Source organism: Oryctolagus cuniculus, chromosome 5 (genome assembly GCF_051225735.1).
Source record: "Oryctolagus cuniculus isolate XC-2025 breed Fujian yellow rabbit chromosome 5, ASM5122573v1, whole genome shotgun sequence".
NCBI classification, from domain to species: domain Eukaryota; kingdom Metazoa; phylum Chordata; class Mammalia; order Lagomorpha; family Leporidae; genus Oryctolagus; species Oryctolagus cuniculus.
The window spans coordinates 140,272,281-140,284,750 of NC_142871.1; the positions used below are offsets into that span (position 1 = coordinate 140,272,281).

The 12,470-nt window shown below is 48.5% G+C and overlaps 1 protein-coding gene across 9 annotated transcripts; it reads right to left on the reverse strand.

Annotated features, from left to right (window-relative positions):
* Positions 1-6,299: 6,299 nt before the first annotated feature.
* LOC100348995 (RLA class I histocompatibility antigen, alpha chain 11/11) lies at positions 6,300-9,982 on the reverse strand. Of its 9 annotated transcripts, none has more exons than XR_016234720.1 (9): positions 9,878-9,982; positions 9,377-9,646; positions 8,843-9,070; positions 8,621-8,735; positions 7,998-8,273; positions 7,761-7,880; positions 7,313-7,345; positions 7,124-7,218; positions 6,300-6,993 (listed from the first exon to the last, which is right to left on the reverse strand). XR_016234720.1 is itself a non-coding variant. In XM_089334341.1 (8 exons), exons 1-8 carry the CDS (start codon positions 9,936-9,938, stop codon positions 6,989-6,991), a joined length of 1,041 nt encoding a protein of 346 aa, XP_089190467.1. In that variant the 5' UTR covers positions 9,939-9,982; the 3' UTR covers positions 6,300-6,988. The 9 variants fall into 9 exon arrangements, 6 of the variants coding, with proteins under 6 accessions (XP_089190467.1, XP_089190464.1, XP_089190466.1 ...); XR_016234718.1 differs by having other exon boundaries at positions 7,124-7,171; positions 8,843-9,106; XR_016234719.1 differs by having other exon boundaries at positions 8,843-9,106.
* Positions 9,983-12,470: the final 2,488 nt, after the last annotated feature.

Below are 12,470 nucleotides of genomic sequence, written 5' to 3' on the forward strand. Positions count from 1 at the left end.
AAAAAATGGATTAAATTCTCTAGTTAAAGGTATAGAATGACTGAATGAATAAAATAGTAAAAAAAAAAAATCCAACTATATGCATTTTACAGGACCCTTATTTCCCTTAAGGACACACATAGACTGAAACTGAAATAACAAAATAAGATATTCCATACAAGTGGAACCTAAAAGAAACCACATGCAGCCTCACTTACATCAGACAAAAAATATTTTACATGCAAAGCACTAAAACAGGAAAAGAAAGGTCATTATATAATGATAAAATGTTAGTCCAGTAATAATACATATGCACCCAACATGAGAGCATCCTGATACATAAAACAAATATTAATAGACCTAAAGAGAGAGAGACTCCAATATGATAATAGTAGGGGACTTCAGCGCTCCCCCTTCAGCAATGCACAGATCATCCACTCAGAAAAACAACAAAGAGGCGTGAAATTGAGTTAAGCTGCCTCTTCTGACTCCAGTCTCGTCTGCCCTGCTTCCGATCCTTCTCCCTGATAATCCCCGAGGAAGGCAGCAGAAGATGGCCTAAGTCCTGGGTCCCTGCCACCGGGAATTCAGCCCAGCCCTGCCCTGTGTGCAGCTATTTAAGAGTGAATCAGAGGACAGAAGATTTCTCTCTGTCACTCTTTTGCTGTTACTCTCACTCTCTCCCTACCTCTGTCTTTCAAATAAATAGGTCTCTCTCTTTTCTTGTAGAAAGCTTTTATTAATAAATATAAATTTCATAAGTACAAATTTGGGATTATAGCGGTTCTTCCTCCCATACCCGTCCTACAACCCCCAAACCCAAACCCACCTCCTTCTCCTTCTTCCATCCATTCTTTATTAAGATTCATTTTTAATTATCTTTATATACAGAAGATCAACTCTACATTAAGCAAAGAGTTCAACAGTTTGCTCCCACACAGACATGCAAAGTATAAAGAATTGTTTGAAGACTAGTTTTACCATTAATTTGTACAGTACAACACATTAAGGACAGAGGTCCTACATGTGGAGTAAATGCACAGTGACTCCTGTTGTTGATTGAACAATTGACACGCTTATTTATGACGTGAGTGATCACCCGAGGCCCTTGTCATGAACTGCCAAGGCTATGGAAGCCTCCTGAGTTCACAAACTACGACCTTATTTAGACAAGGCCATAGTCAAAGTGGAAGTTCTCTCCTCCCTTCAGAGAAAGGTACCTCCTTCTTTGATGGCCAGTTCTTTCCGCTGGGATCTCACTCACAGAGATCTTTCATTTAGGGTTTTTTTTGTTTTTTTTGTTTTTTTTTTTTTTTTTTTTTTTGCCACAGTGACTTGGCTTTCCAGGCCTGAAATGCTCTCATGGGCTTTTTAGCCAGATCTGAATGCCCTAAGGGCTGATTCTGAAGCCTGACTGCTGTTTAGGGTCTTTGTCATTCTATGAGTCTGCTGTGTATCCTGCTTCCCATGTTGGATCGTTATCTCCTTTTTTTTTTTAACTTTTATTTAATGAATATGTATTTCCAAAGTACAGCTTATGGATTACAATGGCTTCCCCCCATAACTTCCCTCCCATCCGCAACCCTCCCCTTTCCCGCTCCCTCACCCCTTCCATTCACATCAAGATTCATTTTCAATTCTCTTTATATACAGAAGATCAGTTTAGCATATATTAAGTAAAGATTTCAACAGTTTGCACCCACATAGCAACACAAAGTGAAAAATACTGTTTGAGTACTAGTTATAGCATTAAAGCACAATGTACAGCACACTAAGGACAGAGATCCTACATGAGGAGTAAGTGCACAGTGACTCCTGTTGTTGACTTAACAAATTGACACTCTTGTTTACGGCATCAGTAATCACCCTAGGCTCTTGTCATGAGTTGGCAAGACTATGGAAGCCTTTTGAGTTCACTGACTCTGATCATATTTAGACAAAGTCGTAGTCAAAGTGGAAATTCTCTCCTCCCTTCAGAGAAAGGTACCTCCTTCTTTGATGACCTGTTCTTTCCACTGGGATCTCACTCGCGGAGATCTTTCATTTGGGTCATTTTTTTTTTTTTTTTTTGCCAGAGTGTTGGCTTTCCATGCCTGAAATACTCTCATGGGCTTTTCAGCCAGATCTGCATGCCTTAAGGGCTGATTCTGAGGCCAGAGTGCTGTTTAGGACATCTGCCATTCTATGGGTCTGCTGTGTATCTTGCTTCCCATGTTGGATCGTTCTCTCCCTTTTTTATTCTATCAGCTAGTATTTGCAGGTACTAGACTTGTTTATGTGCTCCCTTTGACTCTTAGTCCTATCATTATGATCAATTGTGAACAGAAATTGATCACTGGGACTAGTGAGATGGCATTGGTACATGTCACCTAAATGAGATTGAATTGGAATCCCCTGGTATGTTTCTAACTCTACTGTTTGGCGCAAGTCAGCTTGAGCATGTCCCGAATTGCACATCTCTTCCCTCTCTTATTCCCACTCTTATATTTAACAGCAATCACTTTTCAGTTAAGTTTCAACACTTAAAAATAACTGTGTATTGATTACAGGATTCAACCAAAAGTATTAAGTAGAACTAACAAACAAAAAATACTAGGAGGGATAAAGTATTAAGTTGTTTATCAATAGTCAGGGCAAGGGCTGATCAAGTCACCATTTCTCATAGTGTTCATTTCACTTTAACAGGTTTCCTTTTTGGTGCTCAGTTAGTTGTCACCGATCAGGGAGAACATATGAAATTTGTCCCTTTGGGACTGGCTTATTTCACTCAGCATAATGTTTTCCAAATTCCTAACAGGGATCACTTTTCAGTTAAAATTTAAACACCTAAGAACAATTGTGTGTTAATTACAGAGTTCAATCAATAGTACTAGAACAAAAAAAATATACTAAAATGGATAAAGTATTACATTGTACATCAACAGTCAGGACAAGAGCTCATCAAGTCACTGTTTCTCATAGTGTCCATTTCACTTCAAGTTTCCCCTTTGGTGCTCAGTTAGTTGTCACCCATCAGGGAGAACATATGATATTTGTCCCTTTGGGACTGGCATAATTCACTCAGCATGATGTTTTCCAAATTCCTCCATCTTGTTGCAAATGACCAGGTTTCTGTATAGTATTCTATAGAGTATCCAATTTCTTGATGTAGCCACCTATTGCTGTAAACTTGCCTCTTAATACTCCTTTGGCTGTATCCCATAAGTTTAGATATTTTGCGTTGTTATATTCATTTGCTTCCAGAAAGGTTTTGATTTCTCTTTTGATTTCTTCTATGACCCACTCTTCATTCAAGTGCTTGTTGTTTGGTTTCCATGTGTTTGCATATGCTTTAGAGATTCCTGAGTTGCTGATTTCCAGCCTCCTTCCATTGTGTGCTGAGAAGAAGCATGGTATGATTTCAATTCTTTTGGATTTGCCTGACTACCCAGGCAAATATTATACCCAGTGGGTATAATATTCATCTACTCTGTCCCAAGGACCACACAAAGGATCTGTGTAGTCCTCAGTGTAAATTCCAATTCCCCTGCAATGTCTCTCACTGTGTAGCCAGGGCTTACCGAGCTTGTGGCATCTTCTGCAAGACTACTCAAAGTCTCAGCCACACTGTGAGTTCTCCTATACTCCCTCAGTTTTGCCTTTTTTTTTTTTTTCACAGTCTCAGGTCAGAAGCGTCACATAGTCACAGTTTCTAGCCACCTGTTATCTCTCTCCATCGGAGTCAGGAGTCTCCACTCAGCTGATAGCCGGGCACAGACACGAGCTGGTGCAGCTGTTTCATATGTCCAAAATGGCACCTGCTCTATCTGCTTGTATGGCTTTGTAAGGTGAGTGGAGAGAGACAGAATCGTGTCCGTACTGTTCCTTTTATTTTTCCTCTCCTCTCGTTAGGCAGGTGTACTTCCCCTATGGGGCTTCAAGCCTCGTTCCCTCTAGGCTCTTCCTGCCACTTTTCTGCCAGTGTCTCAGCTACTGCGAGTTCATCTCACCTCATTTTCCAGCGCGGTAACAGAGCTCTTGGCTGCTGGAGTCCTGAGCCGTGGGCACCCTCCACATAGGTCCTATGCCCTATGCCCTCCACATAGGTCCACCAAGTTCCTCTAATTACAGAAGAGATTCCTCTGCCATTGTTTCCCTAACTCTTCCCTGAGACTACACCATCTCCACTTTAATTAAACTGTCTTCTCCTGCCCTCTCTTCTTCCCTGGACTCTTGCCAGGAGATGGGCTTGCTGTAGCCCTGTGCCTCCAGGGCAATGGCCTTCGGGCCATGTGCTCTAGGCTTCCTGGCCTAGATGCTCATCCACATGGCTGGTTCCTGGTGCTGGGTATGAACCCCTATTCACCTCTCTCTCTTAAATAAAGCTCTCACTCTCCTATGCATCTTTCTCACTAAATAAAAGCTTAAAATGTACAAAACAAACAAACAAACAAACAAAAAACTGTCTTCTCCTGGACTAGATCAGTAAGCTCCCTCCACATTCCACCATCTTGGAACCTCCTTTTTATGTATCTTTCATGTCTATTTTGAAACTTTTGAAGTTATGGAATGTGTTTAGAGTAACTATTAAAATTTCATTTCTGCTCATTATAACCTCTGTGTCAGTCTTGGCTTAAATTAATTTCCTTTCTCTATCTTATGAGTGGTATTTTCATATTTTCATTTCATGCCTGATTATTTTGATAGTAGACATTGTAACTTTACAAGGTTATGTGCAAGAGATATTAATATACTATAAATATTCTTGAACACCTCTTATTGGAAAAATTTAAGTTATTCAGGAGATGTTTGAGACTTTGGGGTTTTATTTTTAATATTTGCTGGAAAAAGCATAAACTGTTTATTCCTGGGCTAATTATTCACCCCTCCTGACTCAAAACTCTTCCGAATAGTCTGTCGAATCCCAGCGATTTATGAGCCTCATTCTGGCTGCTGGGAACAGGCACTATTTCCAGCTCTGTGTAGCACTGGGCACTGTTACCTACAGACCTCAGGTGATTCTTCCCCTGTACTAGACTAGTTCCCTTACGTGCATGAAATAATGAGCTGAAGACCCCAGGGAGGCCTTCCTTTCCTGTATTCTATCTTTTCTTTGTGCCTTCATCTTGCATGTTCTCACTGTTGAGGCTTCTCCAAATTCACACCTCTGTCCCCTCCACTCAGTGAGTCAGCTGTGCTGTTAGGGCTCCTCCTCCCTCACTGCATCCTACAAAACCTGTCCAGGAGGGAGCTGGATAACTGTAGCCCTTCCCTCTTTCAATTCCTTCTCTCAGAGATCAGAATTCCTGTTGCCCAGTGTCTGGATACTTGTCTGTTTTTTCCTATGTCAATGTGAGTCTGTAGTGTTTAAGGCACAAGAATAAATCCAATTCTTCTTATTCTATCATGTCACAAAACAAAAGCCAATGAACTGAATTTTTATAGCCAATTATTTTTGATAAAGATTTATTTATTTTAAAGGCAGAGCGACAGAGACAGGGACACACACACACACACACACACAGGGAGAGAAAGATAAATTTAATTCCATGGGTTCACTCCCAAATGACTGCAATAGCTGGGGCTGGGAGAGGCTGAAACCAGGAACCAGGAATTCCATCTGGATCCTCCACAGGGGTGGCAGCAGCCCAAGTACCTGGACCATCCTCTGCTGCTTTTCTTAGGCCTTAGCAGGGAGCTGGATTGGAAGATGAACAGCCTGGACTCAAACCGGTGCCCACATGGGATGCCTATGCTGCAGGCACCTGCCTCGGATTCTGGTTCCTTTAAAAGGAATGGAGAAAGACAGAAAGAACAGCCCAGAAAACAGGCCCAGAATAAGGGCAAGGGCTGAATAGGTCTGAAAAGTCCTGTCTTGACACCACAGGGACTACTGTCAGCAGGGGCTACTCTGGGCCTTGTGAGACAGGAAAGACAAGTCACCCTGCTGTCAGAGACAGCAGACTGCTGGAGAAGAAAGGAACCTAGCTCATAACAAGAGCAGGCATAGTCCTCCATGGAACCCAATACTGAAAAGGTTAGAGCTGAGGGCTTGCCCACACAAGCTCTCACTGCCCATGGTGCTAGTGTGAGGATAAGGCTTGGGCTTTATCCTAGTTCCAAGATCAAAGATCCTGGCTGGACAACTACTACTGTGGCACAAGATCAAAGGGGCAGCAAAGGTGACACGAGGATACCTGTTGTCCACTGTGTGGATAGCTGTCTATTTTTTCATATGCATACCTGAATTTGTAGAATTTAAGGCATAAGAATAAATCCAAACTTTGTTATTCTTTTGGGGATCAAAGCAAAAGCTAATGAACTGAATTTTTAGCAAATCATTTTTAAATAAATAAATATTTATTAGAAAGATGAGGAGAGAGAGATATTTTTCCATTCACTGCTTCACTACTCGATTGGCAGCAACAGTGCTGGCTGGAACAGGCTGAAACCAGGAGCCAGCTACAAAGCGATTATCAAAGCCCACGATGGAGTGAGCATAACTGGGCCCGGCTGCACAACACTGGGCCCCTCCTCAAGAGTCCTCAGTTTCTGTACCTGCCTGTAACAGACTCAGCATAGCAAACACATGGATCCCAGAGGTGCTCTGGTCTTCTTCCATTTGTTTCACCTCTCAAATTGGAAGGCTCTTCTTATCCTTTGATTAATCCATCAACCTTTCAGGAGAGAATTTTAAAAGGGTATTTATATCCAGACTCTTACTCCCTATAGGGAAGTAAGAAGTTGGAGTCCAATGTTGCAGTTCGTAGTTAAAACGGAGACATCCCAGCCCCATGTAGCTGGAACAGGAAGTTGGTTGGGAAGAGAATACAGGTCAGTGTTGGGGAGGCTTTGGTGGGCATGCAAGGCCAGCCTCCCAGCATCCTACTTCATGCCAACAGGAGCACTGTCACACCGACACATTCAGATACAAGCTGAGAAGGAGAAGTCAGGAGCTCTTAAAGTCCATGCTCGGATTGGGTGGGATTTGAACAAAGCTTGCGTCACGCAGTGCCACACAAGGGATGTCTCATGCTGTAGCAGCAAACAATGAGAAACAACTCAGATCAGTCACTGTATGTGGTGACATTTGGACCAGCCCACCACACACTCACATTCAAATCTGAAGAATTCCCCTCTGCCCTGACCCTTCTCCAGTTCTCACCTGTAGAAGCTGTGAGAGACGTATCAGAATCCTGGGCGCTGTCGCTGCCTGGGTTGGAATAAAACAGGATCTGGTCAGAGCCCAAGGCGGTGTGGCTGCAGGAGGAATCATGGGGGGGCAGGTGAGCTCCCCCATGGGCTCCTGGTACACCATCCCAGGGGTCTCAGGGGTCACCCACGTCACACTCACCTGTAGACTCAGCATACCTCCTTCCATTATTAACTGTAGAATGAAAATAATACGCATGAGGCCAAGGACAAGGCAAGGCCATGAGGTCCTGGACCCCAAGGATGTTTCCAGCAGATGACTGCAGGCCCAGGGCAAGATCAGGAAACAGGAGGACAGGAGAAGAGAAGGAATGGAGCAACCACCTCCCTGGAGGTCTGTCCTCGGTAAGGGGCTTTCCCCAGTGACCTCCAATGCCAGGAATCAGGTCCCCATCACGGCAGTCATCAGGGTGATGCTTCACCTTCATTCTCATACACACTTTGTAAGAGAGCACCAGCTAACAGGGCCCCTAGCCTGATAAGCATGTGCGTGCATGTAAGCACATGTATGACTGGTACTTCCCAGTAAGCAGGCAGCAGCTCCCAGTGGGACAAGGAAAACTCAGACTGCAGCCCTCACCCCTCCCTACCTGAGCTCTTCCTCTTCCTCTTCCTCATCACAAATGCAACCACAGCTGCTGTGACCACAGCTCCGAGGACCAGGCCAGCAACTACTCCCACTATGAGCGTGGTGGGCTGAGCAGGAGGCTCTGAGAAGGGAAGGGGAGGTGAGGGCTCTGACCCCAGGGCTCAGCCCTGCCCCTGCTAAAGGCCCCAGCAGGGCTCTGCCCTCCCCACAGAGGCCCCGCCCCTCCTGTCCTCCTCACCCCATCTCAGGGTGAGGGGCTCGGGCAGCCCCTCGTGCTGCACACGGCACGTGTATCTCTGCTCCTCTCCAGGAGGCACCACCACAGCCGCCCACTTCTGGAAGCTTCCGTCGCCCCCAGGCCTGGTCTCCACGAGCTCCGTGTCCTGGGTCTGGTCCTCCCCATCCCGCTGCCAGGTCAGTGAGATCTCCGCGGGGTAGAAGCCCAGGGCCCAGCACCTCAGGGTGGCCTCCTTGTCAGAGATGGGGTGGTGGGCCACACGTGTCTTGGGGGGATCTGAGGGGAAGATTCAAGAAATTCAGAGGTTTTGCTGGATCTCCCATGGACCACTGAAGTAGCCCCAGGACCATCCTAAGAATGGACAGGACACTTGGAGTGGGGCAGTGAGTGCAGACCTCAGACACCAGGCTGGACTCAGATATCTGGAATAATCGCCCATTCCTGTAAAGTTCTAGAATCAGAGTGAGCCCAGGTATGAAGCTCAGGTCTCAGAGAGTTCATGTCTGACCTGAGTGGAGGTCAAAGACTGAAAAGGGAAATCAGTCCTCTGGAGACCTCGGGTGGGGGTCCTGACACCCAAGGTTGAAGGTCATACGGCTCAGTAATTTCGAGGATCCTCTTACTTTTCAACACGGCAGAGACTGGATCCCTTAATGATCCCAGAGAGGAGCACAGGCCCTCAGATTCACTGCTTCACACAGGATCTGGAAACCCAGCAGGATTCTTCCGCCTCCGGAGCTGAGGGAGGCAGTGCTCTAAGCTGGATACTCTCTTGTTCTCTCTCTTGTGAGACTTGGGCTGGGAGACTGACCCGTGATAGGGAGGTGCCCCGTGGCCCCACGTACCTACGCGCTGCAGGGTCTCCTTCCCCATCTCCAGGAACCCACGGAGCCACTCCACGCACTCGCCCTCCAAGAAGGACGTGCACTGCTCCCCATCCCACTCGGGCTTCCAGATGTTAGGCCTGGTGTCCACCGCGGTCCAGGAGTGCAGGTGCTCATTCAGGGCAAGGTAGTCGGCGCCATCGTATGCGTACTGACTGTATCCCCGGAGGAAGCGCCCATCCGGCCCCACTTCGCAGCCGAACATAGACTGGAGTGTGTGAGACCCTGGCCCCGCCAGTCCTGCGGTCAGCCTGGGCACCACAAGCCAGTCACCCACTCCACCCAGAAACAAATGCACCCACTTACTGCCCCCGCCCCCAGAGTCCGACCAGAGATGATGATGGTCCTCGCCTTTTCCCACCGCAACTGAAACCCAGCCACAGGGAATCCCCGGGCTCTTGCTGGGTGAAGGAGATGCGCGCGTCCTGGGGCCACAGGGTGAAGCTCTGAGGAGACTCTGGCAACCCGGGACGGGGATCGGCCCGTGTCACTCACCGGCCTCGCTCTGGTTGTAGTAGATGCGCAGGGAGTTCAGGACCTCGAGGTAACTTAGCATTTCGCCCTTCAAGATCTGCGTTTGCGTGTCCCAGAACCCGGGCTCCACCTGCCGCCCCCACAGCTCCCGAGGCTCGGCCCTGGGACTCGCGGCGTCGCTGTCGAAGCGCCCGCATTGCGTGTCGTCCACGTAGCCCACGGCAGTGAAGCGCGGCTCCCCCAGGTCAGCCCGGGACACGGTGGTGTGGAGAAATCTCATGGAGTGCGAGCCTGCGGGCGACAGGGGTTGGGGTCCGGCTCAGAACTCCTGGGTCCGAAGTGCAAAGGACTCAAGGTAGTGAAGCTGCAAAAGGTGACTGCACAAGGGACTGGGTCAGGGGAGGGAGCAGGACCGGCGCGGCCGAGGTGGTGGCGTCTGGGCCGGGGGCTGAGGAGATGCCGCTGCCCGGTCCCCACGCTCCTGCCGCACAGAGGCCGTCTCCATCCCGACCCCGTACTCACCCGCCTGAGTCTGGGTTAGGGTCAAGGCCCCTGCGAGTAGCAGGAGGAGGGTCCGAGGCATCAAGGAAAATATACTGCAGTTCTAGGAAGAATCTGAGTCCCAGCAGCTCCGGGGATTTTATAGCTGAATTCCGGCGGCACTGATTGGCTCCTCTGGAAACCTTACGTCCAATGGGAGTGAGACGTGGGCGCGCGTCATGAGTGTCCAGGCAGAAGGATCTGGCCCGAGTTGTGAGAAGGGAAGTGAAACTCTGGGACGCGGGGACTACCCGCCGCTTGGCTTCCCCGGCCCAACCCTGCCCTCGGACCGCGACCCTGAGCGCCACGCCAGGATCTGAGACTTTGACCCCAGGTTTCCATGGGGCCTGGCACCAAGGCTCCTTTCGCAGCACCTTCCCGAGGCAGGGCGTGGGGGCTAAATCAGCAGGTATCAGACGTTTTGGCTCTAGGATCTCTGTGTGTTCTTTGGAATTAATGATAACCCCAAGGATAATTTTGTCTTCCGTTATATCTACCAACTTAGAAATGACAATCATTTAAAAGATTTAACACGTTAGAATATCCCATGGCACATTCAAATAGTCTCTCCTCTCTCTTGCAGGCAGCCCGTCATCGTGTTCCACCATGAGGTCTTGCCAGAGGAGCAGTGCCAGGGCCTGGTGCGTGAGCCTCCAGGGCTGTGAGTAAAATAACCTCTCCTCTTTACAGAGTTATACTGCCTCAGGTGTTTCCTCTTGGGATTAAAAACCGCTCAGTACATGGAGCAAAATTGGAATAAGTCAAGGATAGCCTACAGACATTTTCAGAGGCTATGGTGTCAGTGTCTTACTTTCCGTGTCCCTTAGACCTCCTCATGCTGGATGATGGGAAATGAAAATGGTGGAGAAAACCTAAGGGGGAGCCAACAGGATGAAGGCAACCGGGGAGCCTGCACAAGGGAGAAGCCAAGGGCTGTTCAGGGAGAGTGAAGGAGGTCCATGATGTCAGCCCTTCCCAGGTGTGTAAGCATGGAGGCCACGCCTGGCCCGGCCAGAGCTGTGGGACAGGCACCTTCACAAAGATGACGTGGTGGGCCACTGAATGTGCTTGGATGTCTTCATGAGAATAAAGTGCATTTGTGTTACTCTAGCATAACGCCACAGACGGGGTAAATGATACAGAACAGAGGTTCATTGTCACAGTTTTGCAGGCTGTGAATTCCAGGATCAAGGTCAAGGCTCTGGCAAGGACCTTCTTCCTGCACTCTCACAGCCCTGGGGGTAAGGGTGCAAGCGAGGGGGCCACAGAGGCCAGAGTGGGAACACTGCTCCTGGCCTGATGGCGTTCAACGTTAGCAAGTGTGGAACCCTCTGGACCCACACAGATCCCATCAGCCCCATCTCCTAACACCACCACATCAGGGATCACGTTTCCAACACACAGACTTTGATAGACACATTCTAACCATGGAGCAGATCCTAGAAGTGAGTTTGGGAGAAAGTTAGTAATGAGTACAAAAGAAACTAACCAAGTTAAGGAACAGACATTGGTTAACTCCAGGGAAATGAAAAAGTCAATTAAACAAAAGATAAGTAATTATAGCTACTAATCTGCTTGTTTCTAGCATTTGTGTAGTCATAAGAATGTAAACACCGAGGGGCCAGCGCTGTGGCACAGTGGGTTAACGCCCTCGCCTGAAGTGCCCTCGTCCCATACGGGCGCGGATTCGAGACCCGGCTGCTCCACTTCCGATGCAGCTCTCTGCCATGGCCTGGGAAAGCAGTAGAAGATGTCCCAAGTCCTTGGGCCCCTGCACCCACGTGAGAGACCTGGAAGAAGCTCCTGGCTCCTGGCTTTGGATTGTTGCAGCTCTGGCTGATGCAGCCACCTGGGAAGGGGAGACAGGAAACCTGAGAAACATATACAATGTAGTCTTTTTTTTTTTAAGACTTATTTATTTGAAAGTCAGAGTTACACATAGAGAGAAGGAGAGGCAGAGAGAGAGAGGTCTTCCATTCGCTGGTTCACTCTCCTATTGGCAGCAACAGCCAGAGCTGTGTCAATCTGAAGCCAGGAGCCAGGAGCTTCTTCCCAGTCTCCCACATGGGTGCAGGGGTCCAAGGGCTTGGGCCATCTTCTACTGCTTTCCCAGGCCATAGCAGAGAGCTGGATCAGAAGTGGAGCAGCCAGGATCAAACTGGTGCCCATATGGGATGCCAGCACTGCAGGCAGGGTTTAACCCACAGGCCCCCAAGCTTCATTTCTTTTTTTCGAAACGGATATCCCGATGATCCATAAGCGTATATTGAAAACCGTCTTTTCAGGCTGGCGCCGCGGCTCACTAGGCTAATCCTCCGCCTTGCGGCGCCGGCACAGCTGGTTCTAGTCCTGGTCGGGGCGCCGGATTCTGTCCCGGTTGCCCCTCTTCCAGGCCAGCTCTCTGCTGTGGCCAGGGAGTGTAGTGGAGGATGGCCCAGGTCCTTGGGCCCTGCACCCCATGGGAGACCAGGATAAGTACCTGGCTCCTGCCATCGGATCAGCGTGGTGCGCCGGCACAGTGCGCCGGCTGTGGCAGCCATTGGAGGGTGAACCACAGCAAAAGGAAGACCTTTCT

Bases quoted from the DNA above. Each gene is read 5' to 3' on its own strand.
- LOC100348995 (XM_089334337.1), bottom strand. From the start codon at position 9,938: ATGCCTCGGACCCTCCTCCTGCTACTCGCAGGGGCCTTGACCCTAACC. The intron at 9,107-9,376 runs GTGAGTGACACG...TGGCGGGGCCAG, and splicing joins CTACAACCAGAGCGAGGCCG to GGTCTCACACACTCCAGTCT. The intron at 7,346-7,760 runs GTAGGGAGGGGT...TTCATTCTACAG, and splicing joins GAGGAAGAGGAAGAGCTCAG to TTAATAATGGAAGGAGGTAT.